The following is a 20,879-nucleotide window of genomic DNA, read 5'->3' as shown; positions in this document are numbered from 1 at the left end:
AGACAAACTCCAGACATGTGCATCTGGCTCATGTGGATCCTGGGGCATCAAACTTGGATCTTTTAGCTTTGCAAGCAAGTGCCTTAATCACTAAGTCATCTCTCGAGCCCATTGCTAGTTTTTTTAAAGGTCTCATACATATAACCTGAGTTGCCCTTAAACTACTGGTCCTCCTGCTTCCACCTCTGGAATGCAGGGGTTATAGGCATGGGTGCCTATAATAATAGGGATCAAAACCAGGGCTTCATGCATGCTAGGCATGTACTCTCTACCCTCAGCCCAGCTTTGATCTTTTGTTAGTGTTTTAAAGAGGACATCTCTATTCTGTGTTCTGCTCTGTATTGGGAAGTCAATCTCTGTGTTTGGTTGTAAAAGAATGTTTGAGTTAGAAAACAAAGAGTGTTAGGATTTTCTATTCTTTCTTAGAAATTATGACTACTGAGGCCTAGTACCACAATTAAAATTATTTCTTTATCTTTTTCTTGGGTTTTATTTATTTATTTATTCTAGATAGGGTCTCACTCTAGCCCAGGCTGACCTGAGGTTCACTGTGTAGTCTCAGGGTGACCTTGAACTCACAGAAGTCCTCCTACCTCTGCCTCCCAAGTGGTGGGATTAAAAGCATGCATCACCACACATGTCTTTTTTTCTTGTTGGTTTTTTTTTTTTTCCTTTTTTACCTTTAATCTTTTCTAAAAGAAAAAGTTGAATTGTGAATTTGACTTAGTCTTCATTCCAGCAGATTCCTATCCTGGTGTATGTTTCTTGTTAGAGTTCCTGGTGTGTGTTAGGTATTCTGCTCTTCTTTTCTTTGGGTGCACTTGAAATAGTGGTTCCTGCAGTGTGATCAAGATAGCTTCAGCCCTGAAGCTGGTTTGAGACTTATGCAGATACCTGGCACTCTCAGTTCTGAATATTGCTGAAGGGAAAAAGGAAGTGTCTAAATATTCTTGGGAACATTTTTACATTTAACAGATGATGAGTAAACTGACATTGGTCTTCTGTTTCACCAGCATGTCTTTAAAAATGTTTAAAATAGATTGAAATCCACTGCACACAATATTCAGGTCCTGTGGATTATGCTTACATTATAGGTCCTTGAGTGTTTGTTTGGTACAAGAAGACATTTTAGGTCTAAAAGAGTTAAAAGAAAAATGTCCTGCATCTTTCTTGACTTGGGGTGCTTAGTTGTATAAGAAATGCCTGTCTTTTTATAAGCTACACATACGTCTGTGTTATGGTTTTCTGCATGTTCCCTTAATTACTTTAATATAATTGGATCTGGTACTCATAAAGAAATTGGTTATGTGTTGTGTGATTCAGAATACAAAGGGAAAGTCTTATTCAGTTATCCTTCTTAGATCGTCTTACTCAGGACTAAGAGAAAGTGCTTTGTCCAACTATTTTTTAATATAAAAGCAGAACAAAAATTACAGCTAAACCCAGTGTTATATTTTTCTGCTTCATCTTCTAATTTTCATTACATGGGCGATTTGCTTTTATTTACTTGCTCAAACAATCTTGTTTTTCACTAACAAGTAATGGTTTGTGTTCTCTTCAGTATCATTATTATTGTTTAGAAATTTACAGTTTGGGCTGGAGAGAGAGCTTAGCGGTTAAGCACTTGCCTGTGAAGCCTGAGAACCCTAGTTCGAGGCTTGATTCCCTAGGACCCACATTAGCCAGATGTACAAGGGGCGCACGTGTCTGGAGTTTGTTTGCAGTGGCTGGAGGCTCTGGCGTGCCTGTTCTTTCTCTCCCTCTCTCTCCCTCTTTCTCTGTCTGTCGCTCTCAAATAAATAAATAAAAATAAACAAAAAATTTTAAAAAAGAAATCTACAGTTTGTCAAACAAATACATTTTTTCCAGTGATATAGCCGTGGCTTTAAGGCCTGCTGATTTAAGGATTCCGGAGTGCCATGAAATTATTCTTGCCTTAATTTAACAAATATAGTTTGGTGCCTCTGCCTTCAAAATTACTAAACTAATTATTGCTTCTATCTATACTTTTTGTCTTTGCCATCAGCCAATACCACTTCTGAAACAGAAGATGAATCATTCCATCACAATGTCACAGGAGCAGATCGCCAGTCTTCTAGCGAATGCTTTCTTCTGTACGTTTCCCCGGCGAAATGCTAAGATGAAATCAGAATATTCTAGTTATCCAGACATTAACTTCAATCGGTATGTTTTCAGAAAACACCTCTTACCAGTGCAGTAGAAAAAGGGTGAAAAAAAGTAGTATTTGTTGAGTGGTTTGGCATTGACCATTTTTACCATTTTGCAGGTGAGGTTATTAAACTTTACAGAGGTGAAGAACTTGGTTGGGATCCAGGAGCCAGCAAATCACAGAACAAGGCTTCCCCCTAGTTGCCCTCAGTTGTTACAGTATCCATGTTCTTTGTGTTTCTCACATTGTCCTCTGAGTGCTCCAAGTCTGATTGTATTTCTGTTCCTTACAAGCTGGAATAACATGTACATGGGAATAGAAGCCTTCATTTTTGTAAAGGTATTATAAAATAAAAATACAAACATATGCCATTAATCCTAGTACTAAGGAAGCAGAGGTAGGAGGATCACCTTGCGTTTGAGGCCACCCTGAAAGTACATGTGAATTCCAGTCAGCCTGGGCTACAGCAAGACTCTACCTCAATAAGCCAAAAAAAAAAAAAAAAAAAATACACCTCATGAAGGGGATAATATACATAAGGTGAAAAGTGACTGTCATATAGATGTGATTAGCTGATCAATAGGATGTATTTGGAATAAGATAAAGGTTTAAATTATTTGACTAAATGAAATAGTGAAAGTCTTGGGGAAGCTTTGACTTTCAGCCACTTTTCCAAGTGAGTGTACCCACGATCATGTGAATAAGAGAGCACTGTAAGTTGGCAGCTGAGTACCATTTTCTCTTCTCTCCTTCCCCCTTTTCAGTTCTTTAGTCTTCACTTCTGTTTTCACTTGAAAATATCTTCGTGGAATTTGAATAGTTTTCTTTCCTAATGCAAGGACAAGCCTTCATAAAACTGTTACATGGGTCCCAGTAGGTTGTATATCATACAGACTTATATACATTCACCCATTGCCTGGGTCTGAGCGTTGGTTAGTGTGGGGAGTGGGCCAAGTAGGTAAGTCATGAAAGAAGCATAAAAGACAAGCTTTGCTATGTTGTTTTTATCTTCCAAGTGGAATGATGTAGTAGCACCTTTTAATGTGCCTTTTCTTTAAAACTTAGTTCAAGTAAGTTGAACTTAGTTTTAGATTTCAAGAAAAGTTGCAAAAATAGTACCAAGAGTTCTCACCTAGTTTCACCTTGTTAACATCTTTTGCACCACAGTATGATGATCAAATCTAGGCAGCTAGCATTGCTATAGTAGTGTTAACTGATCTACTAGACTTATTTGAGCTCTGTTCATTTACTCTAATTATTTTTCTATTCTGTCTCACTCCCAGACAACTACATTTTATGTGTTTGCATTAGACTCTTTAACGTAGTCCTTAGGATTTTCCTTTTCTCTCATGATTTTGACTTTCTTGAAGACTACTTATTAGTTATTTCATAGGAGTTTTTCATCTGTGTTTAGCTGATGTTCTTTTCACAGGGGTAGAATGAGGTCATCTTTCCTTTATTTTGTTTTCTAAGACAATCTCACTGTGTAGCCTGGGCCAGGCCCAAATTTGTAGCTGTCCTATTGCTTCAACATCCCTAGTGCTGAGATTATAAATACAAGCCATGACACATGGATAACTCATGGTTTCTTGGCAGAAATACTATAAAAATGCTTGGTGTCCCTTTAAATGCTTCACATTAGTGAACTAGTGATTCATCTTAGTACTGGTGGTCAAGTGGCTGAGGTAGTATCTCCAGGGTTTCTCCACCTTACTAGTATTGCCCTTCTGTTTCATCTTAGAGAAGGTAAAACACTGCAAATGTTATCTTGCTCACATTTTCCCCCACTAATTTTAGTACCCACTAGTAGAACTTGTCTGTAGTTATGATGGTAGTGTTTGCCTATTGTAAGTTCTGTTTCCCTCTTCTACATTTATAATTGGGATTCTATTGGAAGAAGTATCTGGCCTCTATCCCTAAGTTTTAAAATCAGAATAGACTTTGGATCTTTACTGTACATAATAAAATATAATACTGTCATTGTTGATTTTGTGGCTCCAGTTGTTTTGTTTGCCATTAGGGCCTTTTAGATTGTCTCGTGTGTTCTCTTGGCAAGTTCCTATCTTCTTTTTCTTTCTTTCTCTCTTTCTTCCTTTCTTTCTTTTTTTAAACATTTCTTTCCTTTCGGAATCACAAAATGCTTTAGGCTTGTCTTACATTTTCTATACCTAAACCCTGGAATCAGTGAATTTTCCCAGGGTTCCTGATTCCTTTTATTTCAAGGCTAAGGTCGGAGTGGAGAGTATGCCTGTTACTATACTAGAGCTTTATTATTTCTTGTACTTTTCACATGGGCAACATTTTTTACCCCTCTGCATAACAGTGGGGAAATGTATACCCCTAAAAGACTTTATTTTTAGCATTTTCAATTAAAACATGTGCCTTTCCTAAGAATAGTAGCTAATAAAATTTATGTGTGTGTGCATGTGGGGTTACATGTTCACATATGTGCACGTCCATGCGGAGGACAGAGGACAACTTCAGATGTCATTCCTCAGGCACTCTACAGCTTTTTTGAGACAGAATCTCTCAGTGTCCTGTAGCTTGCCAACTAGTCTAGAGTGTCTGGCCAGAGAGCCCCAGAGATCTGTCTGCCTCTACCTCCGCAGTGCTGGGATTATAAGCATGTGCCACCATACCTGGCATTTTTGTAGTGTAGGTTCTAGGGATTGACCACAGGTCCTGTGTTTGAAAGGCAAGCACTTTACCTCCAGAACAAGCTGTCTCCGAGCTCTGCTGATAAAAAATTTTAGTTAAAAAAAATTTTTTTAATGGTTTTTTGAGGTAGGGACTCACTCTAGCCCAGGCTGACCTGGAATTCACTGTGTAGTCTCAGGGTGGCCTCGAACTCTCGGCAACCCTCCTACCTGTGCCTCCCGAGTGCTGGGATTAAAGGCGTGTGCCACCACGCCCAGCTCATAGTTTAAAATTTTAAATTAGGATGTTTTAGTACATTTTTCAGCAAATAAAGCATAGGAAATTATTTAAGTAAGAAAATGCTCTCAGGCTATCATAATTCTTGAATTATATTTTAGGGGCTTTTAAGCAAAATATTAGTGAAAATCTTAGTTATATGTAATTGCTGTCCATTATCACACTAATAGGAAGGGTAACAAACAGGAAGTACTGTTATAATTGCTTTAAAATTCCAGTGTTAACAAACAGGATGGTATTGATGCTACATCTTACCTCTTTTCAGTTATGTAACAACATTTGTGAGGATCATGGTTTTCCAATCCAAACAGTTGCTGAGTTTCTTTTAAGAGAGAAGTATTTATTCAGTTTACTCAAATATGTAGTGAACAACTGCTGTATTCTTCATTGTGTGTTAAGTGTACTGGGGTTAGAGAACAGGCCAGCCTGAATTCTTTCTTTTAACATAATTTTTCAGTTTTAACCCTCACAACTTCCTGGACTGCCATACTTAGTTCACTAGTCATGTTTCCTGTTAACTCTGACCCTGCCAGGGGGGATTCTCTGGGTTCCTATGACAATCTTCTCTGCCACGTGAAGGAGAGTTGTACTGTGGTATCCTGTTAGAGAAAGGTAAAGGAAACTTTCTTTGAGAAAACAGTTTTGGAACTTGGTGTCAAAGGATAAATAGGAGTTATTACCAAGAACTAAAGAAGGAGAGGTTGCTTTCTAAGGAAGATCATAAGAAAGGCACTGTGAAGAAATGGTGCCTATGCATGAAAGAAGACCAGTATAGCTTCAGCATGAGAGAGACACAGCATGGAAAAATGACAGGTACAAATGTACAGAAAGATGGAGAAAGGGAGAAGGGGCACGCCAGTTCTTCTAGCCACTGCTAACTCCAGATGCATATACCACCTTATGCATCTTGCTTATGTGGGTACTGGGGAATTGAACCTGGGTTCTTAGGCTTTGCATGAGAGTGCCTTAACCGCTAAGCCATCTCTCCAGCCCCTCTCAGTGGTTTAAACTTTTAGTGTAAACTAAATGAAGAGAGACCAGACACATGAGTTTATTCACTGGGGAGGCTATTCTTTGAGCTAGGAGAGAGAGAATAGTGGCTGGGTTGTTGTAGTATTGGTGACTCGAGTGTGGAGAAATCTGAAGGGCCTAGTGTGTGATAGTAACAGACTACATGCTAAGGAGTTGTCTTGTTTTTCTTTTTATTATTTACTTGTTAGAGAGAGAGAGAGAAAACAGGTGTACCAGGGCCTCTAGCCACTGCAAATGAACTCTAGACACTTGCATCACGATGTGCATCTGGTTTATTTTGTACCTAGAGAATTGAACCTGGTTCCTTAGGCTTTACAGGCATGTGCTTTAACCACTAAGCCATCTCTCCAGCCCAAAGTTGTGTTGTTTTGAGTTATGTTGGTGCTCAGTAGTAGAGTGATACAGCTGTAACTTTAGACCCTTTATTCTCAGTCTTTTTAAAAACTATACCTATTTGTGGGAATTATGAGATTCTTTATTTTTAAGGTACATATAATTCAGTGTAGATTTTATTTCTTGTTATTTAGTATGTGGAATAGGACTAACAAGAGAACAAACAACACTGTTATCTATGATTGTAGTTGTACAAAGAACTTATTAAGTACAATCTTTTTATTATTTATTTATTTGAAAACAACAGACAGAGAAAGAGGCAGATATAGAGAGAATGGGGGCACCAGGGCCTCCAGCCACTACAAACGAACTCCAGATGCATGCACCACCTTGTGCATCTGGCTTATGTGGGTCCTGGAGAATTAAGCTTAGAACCAAGGTCCTTAGGCTTCACAGGTAAGTGCTTAACCACTAAGCCATCTCTCCTGCCCTAAGTACAATGTTTTTGGTTATTAGAAAAAGATTAAACTTTTTCTATAATGTAAAAGTAGGTTTACCAGAAGTCAAAGCTGTGTCTTTCTTAAAGATTTTCTTTTAATAGTTAGAAAATTAAAGGTCAAATTTTATATGTAATAAAGTGATATAAATTCAACTTTTGTAGCAATAGAATTGCCTGTTTGAGTGGAGTAGTAGTTGTATTTGTAAAACCCTATCTCCAGAGTAAGTAGCTTTTCTGTTTATGTGTAACAAGTATTTAGTCTAATCTAGAACCTGCCAGAGTGCTATATATTAAGAATCTTCCAACCAAAATTCAGAAGAAAGGCTGGGAAGATAACTCAGCAGTTAAAGGCATTTGCTTGCAAAACCTGCCAACCTGGGTTCAGTTCCCCAGCACTCATGTAAGGCCAGATGCAAAAAGTGTTGCATGCATTTGGCATTTATTTCAGTGACAAAGGACCCTGGCACACCCATACACACTCATGCAAAATAATTTTTTTTTTGTTTTTCGAGGTAGGGTCTCACTCTAGCCCAGGCTGACTTGGAATTCACTATGGAGTCTCAGGGTGGCCTTGAACTCACGGTGATCCTCCTACCTCTGCCTCCTGGGTGCTGGGATTAAAGGCATGCGCCACTATGCCTTGCCAAAATAAATATTTTTAAAAGCACAACAAAATTCTGAAGACTGTTATTTCCTATGTCATGAAGACTGTTCCTGTTGTTTCTGGGGTTGTTTTCTTGTTTTTGTTTGTTTTGTTATTATTTGTTTATTTTTTCTTTTGGTAAGAGATAGGATTATTAATGCCATTGAGTTTGTGTGTCACTGTCCAATTCTAGTTTCTTTAGGGGGAAGGAGGAACCTGCTGTCTTCTACACCTTGATCTCTATGATAAGCCTTTGTCTTTAGCTGTGGGCTTTTTCAGAAACTGGTTGTTTCAATTTATTATAAACCTTCACTTTAAAAAATTAATTGTATATCCTCTTAGTTAAGGTTGTATTGGAAAGTTTCTTCTTTGGTAAACTAAAAAATACAGAGTATAGTAAGCCAGTGTTTTTAATTGACCAGCCATAATAATTAACTATTATTTTTGTTATTTTTTTCACATACCTTAAACTTAACTTTTTTGAGGGTTAGGATAGAGGGAATGTCTTAAAGCAAATTCCAGGCATTTGGTTGCACCTACTGTGGATTCAGTATTTAAATTGTTCACAGACACAGTTATAATTTTTGTTTTCTCAGAAATGCTTGGGACTCTCCAAATAACTGTATCTGTGTATCTCCATCAGGACAGGAAGAGAAAGGACAAGAAGGGGAGTAGAGGGTTAAACATGATTAGAATCAGGACGTATATGTTTTAAAAGTTAAAAAGTTACTTTAAAACTTACATATGGCATTGTGATCTTGACATGCTATCATGACAAACCATGTATCTACTCCGTTCACAGCTACATACAGGGATATGAGCGTAGAAAATCAGAAGAAAGAAAATGAATTGCAGTATTACTATTGGGTGGTGAGAGAAACAGCACATTTAACCCTTTTCAAGGGTTTTCGAATTACTGTTAGTGAGCATATCTTACATTTATATTGAGAAAAAAAGTCGTTAAAAGGAAGAACAAGTCAGTTCTCAGAAGTTGAGCAGATAACAAAGTTCCTAAAAGAATGGATGATTTTTATAATTTGATTTTGAGTGTGAAATCCCACTGACTTCTTGAGCCTTTTTAGGAAACTAGTGAAGGTAGTTTATTCACACTTGCAGTTCCATAAGCATTATCAATGCCTACATTGTGTTCTAACTTATCTGCGTAGCATAGAAATTAAATAAAAGCCACAGTCTGCTGATAGTGGGGAGCTGCAGTACTGACCTCTTTCTTTTCAACATTAAATACTCCCAGGTGCAGTGGCCAACGGGCACAAACCAACAAGTTTTGGGAAGGCTTGGTTTTACTGACTTCTGATTCATTCTAGCCAATTACACGTAGTTATATTACTTTGAACATGTTTTAATTTTAAAACATCTTTATTTTCCATATAAACTTGTTCTTTTTTTAAATTAATTTATTTCTTATTAACAACTTATGTGATTGTAAATAGTATCCTATGGTAATGCCTTCCCTTCCCGCACTTTTCCCTTTTAAACTCTACTCTCTTTAATATCCCCTTACCCTCTCAATCAGTCTCTCTTCTATTTTGATGTCATGATCTTTTACTTCCTATTATGATGGTCTTATGTAGGTAGTGTCAGGTACTGTGAGGCCATGGATATCCAGGCCATTTTGTATCTGGAGGAGCATGTTGTAAGGAGTCCTATCCTTTGGCTCTTACATTCACCTGTTCTGCAATGAATCCTGAGCCTTGGAAGGTGTGATAGAGATATTACAGTACTGAGCACTCCTCTGTCATTCTTCCCAGCCCATGATGACTTCTGACTCATCCCGAGGTCACTGCCATCTGAAAAGTGAAGTTTCTCTACCAAAAGGGAGAGTAACATTAATATATGGGTATGAACATTAAGAGAAATGCTAACTGGACAGTTTGGCAAGCATAGTATATACATTTAGCTAGACACCAGCAGACATTACACCCCTAGGTCTCATGACTACCCCTGTTGTAGGTTTTCAGTATAAAGGATGTATTCCCTCCCATGGAGCAGGCCTGCAGTCAAATTAGAAGGTAGTTGGTTTCTCTCATAACAGACATGCCACTGTTGCACCTATTGGCTCATTTGGCCTTGCTTTGAGAATCTTTATTGGTGATTTCTCTCTCTCCCTTTGAACTGCATACACTGTAGCTTTTTCTAGCTTTCTGTGAGCTGGTCTACATGGAGGAGGTTATGAGCTCACTTCCAACAGGATTTCTCAGTTACCTTGCAGCCCAAGTATGGGGAATCTTCAGCAATAGGGTCTTACCATCTACTCCTGGTGGGAAACCAAGGGCCTTGGCAATGGCCTAATGTTCTGGGGGCATCAGGGACCTCCCTGGCCAACAGCTCACTGGAAGGTTTCCCATCCCTGGCACTGAAAATTTTCTATTAACAATCTATGGCTCCTGAATGTTTCATTGTCCAAAGAAGTAGGTTTCCATATGACTTATTTATATCCTCTTAGATATTGTGTTCCATTGAACTACATGTCTGCTTTTGTGCCAGTACCATGCTGTTTTTGTTACTGTGGCTCTATAGTATAGGTTAAAATCCAGTATGGTGATACCAGCAGCCTTATTTTTGTTGCTCAATATTGTTTTAGAAATTTGAGATGTTTTGTGCTTCCAAATGAATTTTTGGATTTTTTTATTTCTGTGAAGAATGTCATTAGAATTTTGATGGAGATCACATTAAATGTGTAGATTGCTTTTGGTAAGATTGCCATTTTCACAATATTGATTCTTCTGATCATAGAACAAGGGATGTCTTTCCATTTCCTAGTATCTTCTGCAATTTCTTTTCCTTTTTTTGTTTTTGAGGTAGGGTCTCACTCTAGCTCAGGCTGACCTGAAATTCACTTTGTAGTCTCAGGGTGGCCTTGAACTCATGGCGATCCTCCTACCTCTGCTTCCCAAGTGCTGGGATTAAAGGTGTACACCACCACGCCCAGCTTCTTCTGCAATTTCTTGCTTGAATATCTTAAAGTTTTCATTGTAGAGATCCTTCACTTCCTTAGTTAGGTTTATTCCAAGGTACTTTATTTATTTATTTACTTATTTTTGATGCAGTGTGAATGGGAGTACTTCTCTGATTTCATCCTCTGTGTGTTTGCTGTTAGCATATAGGAAGACTACTGATTTCTGTGTGTTTATTTTGTATTCTGTTACATGGCTATAAGTGTTTATCAGCTCTAACAGTCTGCTGGAAGATTGTTATGGTCCTTCATGTATAGAATCATGTCATCTGCAAATAATGATAACTTGACCTCTTCCTTTCCAATTTGTATCCCTTTTATGTGTGTCTCTTGCCTTATTGCTATGGCTAAGACTTCCAGTACTATAGTGAATAAAAGTGGGGACAGTGGACACCCTTGTCTTGTTCCTGATTTTAGTTGAAAAGCTTCCAGTTTTTCCCCATTTAGAATATATTGGCTGTAGGCTTGTCATAAATAGCCTTTATTATATTGAGATATATTCCTTCTATTCCCAGTCTCTGTTGGGCTTTTATCATGAAGGGATGTTGGATTTTGTCAAATGCTTTCTCTGCATCTAATGAGATGGTCATGTGTTTTTGTCCTTCAGTCCATTATTAAAGTATTTATCGATTTACGTGTGTTGAGCCATCCTTGCATCTATGGGCTAAAGCCTACATGGTCAGGGTGAATGATCTTTCTGATATATTGTTGTATTCTGTTTGCCAATATTTTGTTGAGAATTTTTACATCTATATTCATGAGGGACATTGGTCTGCAATTTTCTTTCTTTGTTCTGTCTTTGCCTGGTTCTGGTATTTAGGGTGATGCTGGCTTCGTAGAAGGAGTTTGGTAGGATTTCTTCTTTTTCTATTTTATGGAAAAGTTTAAGAAGCATTGGTGTTAGTTCTTCCCTGAAGGTCTGGTGAAATTCACCATTGAATCCATCTGGGCCTGGACTATTTTTAGTTGGGAGATTTTTGATAGCTGCTTGAGTCTCTATACTTGCTATAGGTCTACTTAAGTGGTTAATCTTATCTTAATTTAATTTAGGTAGGTCATATAAATCAAGGAAATCATTTTTTCAGATTTTCAAACTTAGTGGAGCATATGTTCTTATAGTATGTCCCTATTATTTTTTTAATTTCTCTGGTATCTGTTGTGATGCTGCCTTTTTCATCTCTAATTTGTGTCTCTTCTCTGTTCCTTTGGGTCATATTTGCTAAGGGTTTATCCATCTTGTTTATCCTTTCAAAGAACCCACTCTTTGTTTCATTGATTCTTTGGATTTTTGTTTGTTTGTTTCTATTTTATTATTTACTGCCCTAACCTTTATTATTTCTTCCCGTCTACTGATTGATTGTCTTTTTCTAGTTTTCTACTGACTCTTGTTAGATACAGCATTATAAACTAGTTACTCTATTTTGACCAGATAAACTTCTGACAGGCTGACTCTGGGCCTCTCAGCAATGGCAGCTTCATCTTTTTCCTTGTACATAGTCATTTATATGAAACTAAGCTGTTGGCTGTGAGTGTTAACAGGTTAAGCTACATGGCAAACAGGCTGTGCCATCTTTCTTAATGAAGGAATGTGGATTAGGACCATACAAGTCTTTTATGTGGATCCATGTTGATGTTTTGCAGGATATTATGCAATGCCTTAATTTAGATAATCTACCTCCTCTTGATTGGCATTATCTAAATTATTTTTTACAATAATAGCGGGTGCTGATCACTGCTAAATTATCTTTTCACTTAGTCTTCACATCATCTTTATAAATTAAGGGTCAATTAGGTATTGTTATTATTTTGACTTTTTCTATAAAAATTAAGTTTAAAGAGGTTTAGCCTGGTAACTTGGAACTTGAACTCAACTTGGGATATAGCCTGACTCCAGAAACCTCATCTTAACCATCCTGCTGAGCAGTCCTTTGATTGAACTAGATTCCTACAGCTTACCTTGTATCTAGTCAGAATTAGAACAATTCTAAGGGATAATTCTTGATCTATTAAATGAGCAGAACCACCTGTCAGTCCGCAGTAGCCTTGGGGCACTTAAGCATGCAGTAATACGAGCACTGGCACCAAATAGGACTTTAACTAGATCTGTTAAAAATTTAATGTCAATCATACTTTTGTCTTCCTGGCTAATGGATATTATTTTGTATACTGGAACACTGAAAATGAATTAAAGCCACAGTTGTTACAGGGACTCTTCAGAGCCAGTGTGCCTACCCCTGCCTCCCATTGTTAATATGACATGTGTTATAATGAAGCTACTCGCAAAAACCAGAATGATTTCATAACCAGTGCTGTGTCTATCATGGCTCACTGTGATTCTATCTGTGGAAGTTTTTAGGTAGAGAAGCTTCTATACTAATGAGGCTTAGGGAGAGCAAATGGCTTGTGTTCAGAACTGGGATTTGAATGCTGTCTTCTGCTCAAACTCAGTGTTTTTCATTATGTCTCACTGTCTTGTAAGAGCAGAATGCTCTGGAGAAATGGAATAGAAACCAAAGTTCTCCTTTTCCATGTGCTTCCAAAAGAAGATCAAGTGCCTAGATCTGATGAGCCTCTTGGTAAGCTGATGGTGTAGCATTTTGTCGTTGCTGTCTGTCTTTGTCTCTGTCCCCTCTTGCTCCCTCCCTCCCTCTCTCTTTCTCTCTCTCTCCTTTCCCTCCTTCCTTCTCCCTTGCTTTCCCTCTCTGCCTCTCCCTTCTTTTTCTTTCTCTCCCTCCTTCTCCCTCCCCTTCTCTCTCTCCCCCTTTCCCTTTTTTTTTCCTTCTTCCTCTCTTTCTCTTTCCCTTTCCCCCCTTCCCACTGACTTTCTTCTTCTCTCTCACTGTTTCTCTGTTAGTTTGTGTATAATTATATTTTCTGGTAATTCAGAGTTGTATTTATGTATGTATGAGTGTGTGAGTGTATTTAATCTCAAATGAAATATGGCTAGCTACTTGATTGAATAAAAAAAATGGTAAGAGTATGTGGTAGGAGGCTGATGTCAATAAATTGAATAAGTCTTCCTTTTTTATTTATTGTTGTGTTCTTCCAGACCTGCTTAGTTATGTTAAATACCCCTGACCTTTTCCCCTGCTCGCTTTTCACAGCCTGAACATTCATATAAAGGCTCCCAATGTGATTAGCATTGATGCTTCTGAAATTGCATGGAAACTAGATGGTCAGAGATAAATAGTGGGTCTCAGTAGTGGTCAACCCAGAAGGCTTTTACATCTGCCTTTCCCTTGATTGAAAATGCTGCCTGGACATATGGCTGAGTGCTTTATAAAGGAGCCCAGAACAGCTTTCTGGCTATGTCCCATGTTAGCTTCTGCTTTAAAGTGAAGGTTTTAGTGCTTAGGGCTTGATTTACTATATACTAATGGGATTAATCCTTAATTTAAAATAGTGTGTGTGGTTGGGTGGTATGTCTAAAGTGTGATTCCAGTAATGTTTTCAATATTCCACTCAGGGAAAGCAAGTATGGAAAGAAAAGCACTGTTAATAACTATCTGACCCTCCATTGACTTCTTCCCTTGACAATGCAAACAGTTTTGTTTATAACAAAGTGAGGTTCCCTGACTGCTGACTGCACAAGGATTATTAAAGTCTGGTTCATATATATATATGACTCAAATCTTCACCTTTAAAATATACATACACAGAACTTAAAGACCAGTATCAGGCCCCAGCAAGTGAGTTGCCAAAGACTCAGCTGCCTTCTCCTCAAGCTCCTTTGCATCCAAAACCCCACCCTCACATGTGTCCCATTTCCCCCTCCCCATTTCTCATTCCTCCCCATCTCTGGCATTTACAGGCCATTCTCACTGAGGAAAAGGAATTGTATCATATGTTCACTATTCAGCACTTCCACCCACTTTAGACCCTTTTGATACAAGTAAGGGTGATGAGCTGCTTTCTTGCTGGCACTAAGGATTCTATTTAGATAAGAATTCAGCAGAGAAACATAGGAAGACCCTGACCACTACAGTCATCTGAAGGTTATCAGTTGTAAGGGTCATGGCTCTCTGAAACTTACCTGAGAATTTCCATGCAGTGAGTAGAATTTCCCTTCTGTCCCTTGTTACAACTCCAATGCTTGTATAACATAACCATTTGGGGTACACTTTTAACTTGGCCTAGTGGAATGCTTTCATGCAATAAACTGAAAAGAGCCTCGAAAATCTATATCATTTAAAAAGGGTGTTTAGAAGTTTAAAAATTGAATGCTGCTTGCACACACATGTGAATCTCTCTCTGAATCTGTCTTTCTCTGATTTTCTGTCGGTCATATCCTCTCTCTTTCCATTCCCATTTCTGTCAGCCTCTCTCTTCCCTCCCCACTTCTTAAGCTCAGTCTTCAGTCCCTTTGTCTCCATCCCTCCCCCAAGATACCATTCCTCAGATTTTACATCAATTTCTTGACAACTTTATTCATACTCATGGCCTATGCTATTACATACTCATGTGACACAAAACAGGATTACTCACATTATTTGGGTGGCTATCTGAGAACTGTCACAAAGGTTTTAGACTTCTTATCTGCTCTGTCTCCACTTTACACAGCACATAACCCTCCTTCCTTCCTCCCATCACGGCTCTATGAAATGAGAAAGCTTATTTGGCCACACAGTGACTTGAAATTAGGCTTGGAGCAATAAATAATACCAGTGCCCTGAGATTCTGCTTGATGTGTACCTTTAAGAGTTAAGGTTTTCACCAGGTATAATGGCACTAGCCTTTAATCCCATCACTCAGGAGGCAGAGGTAGGAGGATTGCTGGCTGTTAGTTTGAGACCAGCCTGAGACTACATAGCCTGAGACTACAGAGTGAGTTCCAGGTCAACCCAGGCTAAAGCAAGATCCCACATTAAAAAAAAAAAAAAAAAAAGTTAAGGTTTTCATTTTGGTTTGTTGGTTGGTTGGTTTGTTTGTTTTCTGTTTTGCAACAGCATCGATGTAGCCCAGGCTGTCATTGAATAAGGTAACTGACCTTTAACCGATCCTTCAGCCCAAAGTGTTGGCATTACAGGCATGCACCACCATGCTCAGCTCTGGTCCTTTTAAGATTTGGACTTGCAGGCTGGAGAGATGGCTTAGCGGTTAAGCGCTTGCCTGTGAAGCCTAAGGACCCCAGTTCGAGGCTTGGTTCCCCAGGTCCCACGTTAGCCAGATGCACAAGGGGGCGCACGCATCTGGAGTTCATTTGCAGAGGCTGGAAGCCCTGGCGCGCCCATTCTCTCTCTCTCCCTCTGTCTTTCTCTGTGTCTGTCACTCTCAAATAAATAAAAAATGAACAAAAAATATTTTAAAAAAAGATTTGGACTTGCAAAATAAAACAGACACACTAATTTGCAGTGTTAATAATAACCATATAATCTTCCAGGAAAGTCCATATTAGATTCCCAGTGGGCTCTTAAAGTTAATAATTTGCCATCATGGTTATGAAATATGTGAACTTCGTATATTTTTACAAACAGTTGGCCACATATGTGACATTGTTCCTTTGGGGGAAGCTATTTCTTCAGGGCAATGGCCATTTTCTCCTCTCTAATAGTTCTTTTGAAGAAGTTTTTCCCCTTAATTGATTTGAATTGTATAGTACATCAGTTCATTGCTAGAAAAGAGGTGGGAAGGCATAATACAAGCATTGCCCTCCCTACAAGAACCAATTGGTGCATTTGTGACCTCCCAGTGATTACCAGTATCGGCACTGAGGAGGACCCTCAGTAGAATGGAGTGGGGGAAAGGACACAAAAGAAGATGACATATTTGCAGTATATTCACATATTGAAGTTTCCAATAAAAATTTAATTGAAGTGCCTGGAGGCCCTGCATTCCAGTTCTTGCCTCCCCCCATTAAAACAAAGGAGGAGAATTAAAACAAAAGAAGAGATTTCTCAGTGGTTAATGGCACTTGTTTGCAAAGCTTGATGGCCCGTGTTCAATTCCCCACTACCCATGTAAAGCCAGATGCACAAGTGGCAATTGTGTCTGGAGTTCATTTACAGTGAGTGGCAGGAGGTCCTAACATACCCATTTGCATGTGTGCTTGCTCACTCATGCGCTCTCTCTCTCTCTCTCTCTCTCACTTTCGCTCTCGCTCTGTCTCAAATAAAAAATTTTGATATGAAGCTAAAGGTAGCATCTTTTAAAAAATTTATTTACAAGCAGACAGAGAGAGACAATGGGCATGCTAGGGCTTCCAGCTGCTGCAAAGGAACTCCACTTTGTGTATCTGTCTTTACATGGGTGCTGAGGAATTGAACTCAGGTCATTAGCCTTTGCAGATTAAGCCATCTTTCCAGTCCATCTACTTATTAGTAAACTGAGAAAGGGATGTTGCAATGGAACCCAAGGTGTTAACATAGCAAGTTGTATTTATTGATAATGGGATTTTAAATTAAACTAAAGTGACTTCATTTTGACTATCATTATGATTTAAACAAGCTATATTTTAGTTGACATATTGCAGAAGAAACCAAGCTAAAACTTTCAGGAACCTTTTCCTTCTAGTTGGCAGGTAGTTTCAAGTATATGTATATTAAATATTTTAGAATAACAAGTCAAAATTAGAAAAAAATGACCATATAGGCACTATTAAACTATGTTACAAAACAAATTCTAGAGTAACTTAAAATTCTACACACCATTAGTGTTGTTTTTAGGAAATACTTGTGTAAATTGTCTCTCCAGAAGTTTTCCCTGAATACAGATTTGAAAGCATTTTAAACAGGATCCTTTGGCATCTGCATTTCCTGTCTGGAAATTACCACCCGGAATGTGCCCTATATTGTCTGACATCCACATTTCCTTTGTTTTCTTGACTCTTATGAAATCAACTTTTCCCTCTGTATGTGCTTATATAAGCTAGGTCTTCTAATCATGGCAAATGTTACCCACTTAAGCACTTACTAAAAGTAGGCTTTTACTTGAAAGGTTTCTGGATTTAAATGCAGAATACATGACTGGAGGCAGAAAGCCTTCATACTCTACAGCCAACGAATCATGCTTCTTCGGTGCCTTTGGAAAGCGTGGTTGTATGCCCAAACGCCCGCTTTTGTGAGGGGCTTTCAGTGAGCTTCCTACCCAGGTCATGTGCTTCTAAAACCTGGCTTCTCTTCCCTCGGGATAAGTTATTCTTACCAACAGCAATATCATGCCATTGCAAAGAAAACAAAGTTAAGCAGTGCGAATCTAGGTTTCTGGGAATTAGATAACATAGGGTAGGCATAAGCACTGGTTTGGTTGCCAGCTTGGATTGCTCTAACAAAATAATACTACCTGTTGGGTGGCTCAAACAGCATTTTGTTTTGTTTTGTTGTTGCTGTTTTCTCACAATTCTGGAGGCTAAGCATCCCAGATCATGGTGCTGCTGATCTGGTTCTAGATAAAGGTTCCTTCTGTCTGGTAGGTGATTGCTTCTTGCCGTCTTCAGGACTCTGTCTCTTCTCTTATAAGAACCTCAATCCTATAGGATTCAGACTGTACCCATGTGACCTCAGTTAACCCTTACCACCTCCTCAGAGAGCCTGTTTCCAAATGCAACTACATCAGGGAGTCCCGTGTTTAACAAAGATTAATATGGGGGGGGGGGAGCAAAAACATTCAGTCCGTAGCAGGAATTTTTTAATTAGTAAAAACTGCTCATTCAGTCCTCAGTATCTTGTCATACCTCTGTGTGTTTCTCCCCTCATCACAACCCCCTTACTTTATTATAAATACTCAAATGTGATTTTTTTTCAGATGCCATTTTTGTTTTGCTATACCTAGTAATGACAGGGTAGTATGCGTTAGTAGTATTTGCTGACTAGCTCTAATTGACGTTGGGGACTACATGGTCCCTGTTCCTGGAGAAAGATGGACTCAGGAAGACAGGTAAGAGGAGAGTGTCATTGATTGCACCAATTTGGAGGAGTCATGTTATCTTGCGATTAAACTCCTGCTAGATCCCTTTTGAATCCAAATTAGTTTTCAAGCTCTCCATAATTAAAAGACTGTCCTCTGGAAGAATGATTTATTGTCATTTGGTAGAAATACAGATTTAGTGTCTTTTGACTCATTTAACCCTTTTATTTTTGGCTTCTTCCAGGTTGTTTGAAGGGCGTTCATCAAGGAAACCAGAGAAACTGAAAACACTCTTCTGCTACTTTCGAAGAGTCACAGAGAAAAGTAAATTGCTTTTATTCCTTCTGCATTTCTTTTGTGTTAATGATGACATTCAGATCAAGTGACATATGAGGGACATTTTGTGTTTTAAAGTACACCTTCCTGCTTTGAACACATTTCAAACAGTAATTATTTAATGTCTTAACCTGGGTTTTATACATAGATATAGTGTAAATATATAACTGTATAATGGAGTGTCTGAAAGTAGGCCTGTGTACTTTGACATCTGTAATACATGAAAAGATTCTGCGTGTGAAAGAGAGATACGTGGTGTCTGCATGACTGTGTGCAGATATGCACATCCTACATGTGTACATGGAGGCCAGAGAGAGCATAGGTGTCCTGCTCTTATGGATTATCCATGTAGTTCCATAGACAAGGTCTCACCATCAGTCTGGAGCTGCCATCTGAGCATGTAATGCTCCTCTACTTCCTTATTGTAGTTACTTGCTGTTGCTGGGTTAAAGCACCTGAGCAAAAGCAGCTGATGGGAGGAAAGTTTTTTATTTTGGTTGACAATCCCCAGGGGAAGCTCCATGATAGCAGGAAAAAGCCTGGCATGAGCAGAGGCTGGACATTACCTGTGCCACCACAGGTGGAAAACAGCAGCAAGAGAGTGAGCCAAATTTACACTGGCAAGCCAGGGTTGATAAACCTCAAGGTTTACCTGCCCCCAGCAACACAGCTCTTTTGGCAGGACTCCATCTACTAAGTTGCCATCAGTTGGGGACCAAGCATTCACAACACATGAATTGATGGGGGACCCCTGATTCAAACCACCACACATGGACTAGGATGACAGATGTGCCTGGTACGCTCAGCTTTTTATATGGGACTTGGGGAGTTGAACTTGACAGTTTCTTGCCCAGGATACTTTTATCCTTAAGTGGAAAACTCTCTTAACAGCTGACCCATTTACCTAGCCCTAATGAAATGATTATTAATATTTTACTTATTTATTTGCAAGCCAGTGCAAAAAACTCTGGATGAATGTACCTCTTTGTGTATCTGGCTTTACATGGGTGGTAGGGAATTGAACCTGGGCTGCAGCACAAGTTTTACAAGCAAGTGCCTTTAACTACTGAGCCATCTCTCCATCCCCAAAGGATTATTTATATATATATTTATTTATTTGCAAGGAGAGGGAGAGAGAGAATGGGTGCACAAGGGCCTCTAACCACTGCAAACTGTCTCCAGATGCATGCACCACTTTGTGCATCTGGCCTTATATGGGCACTAGGGAATTAAACCCAGGTTGTTAGGCATTGCAGGCAAGCATCTTAACTGCTGAGCCAGCTCTCCCCACAGTGTCATGACCTTCCCTTCCATAAGCTTGTGATTAGGTTTTCAGTACCAGGCATGTATTACCTCCCATAGAGTGGGCCTCCAGTCCAATTAGAGAGCAGTTGGTTTTCCCCAAAGCAGACATGCCACTATTGCATCCGTTTGGTCATTTGGCCTGTCTGGCCAAACTTGAGGCTTACAGTGTCCACTGTTTTCACCTCATGACTTCTGTCTCTTGAGCCACTTGAGGTGCTTGCCTGCAGTTCCTCTGCAGTGCAGCTTTTCCCAGCTTTCAATTGGCTCTCTACAGGGAGGTTTTTAGCTCAGCCCCAGTTTGATTTCTCAGTGACCTTGCTGCCCAGGCATGTGGAGTCTTCAGCAATAGGGTCTTACCATCTGTTTGTGTGGGAAACCAAGGGCCTTGGCAGTAGCTTGTAATATTTTGGAGGCAACAGGGGCCTCACTGGAAGGTATCCCATCCCTGGCACTGAAAATTTTCTAGTAACAATCTATTGCTTCTGGATGTTCCATTATCCAAAAATGTAGTCTTTCATATGTCTTATTCAGAATATCTTGAATTTTGATTGACCCTTCCCCCCACCCTTCTCTTAATCTCTTCTTCTGGCTTCACTTAGGCCATTCCATTCCCTGTAATCTGTTCTTCTGCTTACATATATATAGTATCATCCCCTTAAATCCTTCCCTCTCCTCCCTCCCTTATAGCCTTTTTCTAGCTTACTGACCTCTGGCAACCTATTTTTGGTTCCAGCACACACACAAGTCTAAACATTTGTAGCTAGGATCCACATATGAGAGAGAACATGTGACAATTGGCTTTCTGGGCCTG

At 39.1% G+C, this 20,879-nt stretch overlaps 1 protein-coding gene across 1 annotated transcript in view; it reads left to right on the top strand.

Moving 5' to 3' along the window:
* The window catches only part of Parg (poly(ADP-ribose) glycohydrolase), a 133,048-nt gene that overhangs the window by 63,144 nt on the left and 49,025 nt on the right, over nucleotides 1-20,879 (top strand). The window contains exons 9-10 of the mRNA XM_004658049.3: nucleotides 2,027-2,184; nucleotides 18,672-18,751. Of these exons, the coding sequence (XP_004658106.3) occupies nucleotides 2,027-2,184; nucleotides 18,672-18,751 (238 nt within the window). The remainder of the gene's footprint in view (nucleotides 1-2,026; nucleotides 2,185-18,671; nucleotides 18,752-20,879) is intronic.

Source organism: Jaculus jaculus, chromosome 18 (assembly GCF_020740685.1).
Source record: "Jaculus jaculus isolate mJacJac1 chromosome 18, mJacJac1.mat.Y.cur, whole genome shotgun sequence".
NCBI lineage: Eukaryota > Metazoa > Chordata > Mammalia > Rodentia > Dipodidae > Jaculus > Jaculus jaculus.
This window is presented reverse-complemented; position numbering and strand designations above follow the sequence as displayed.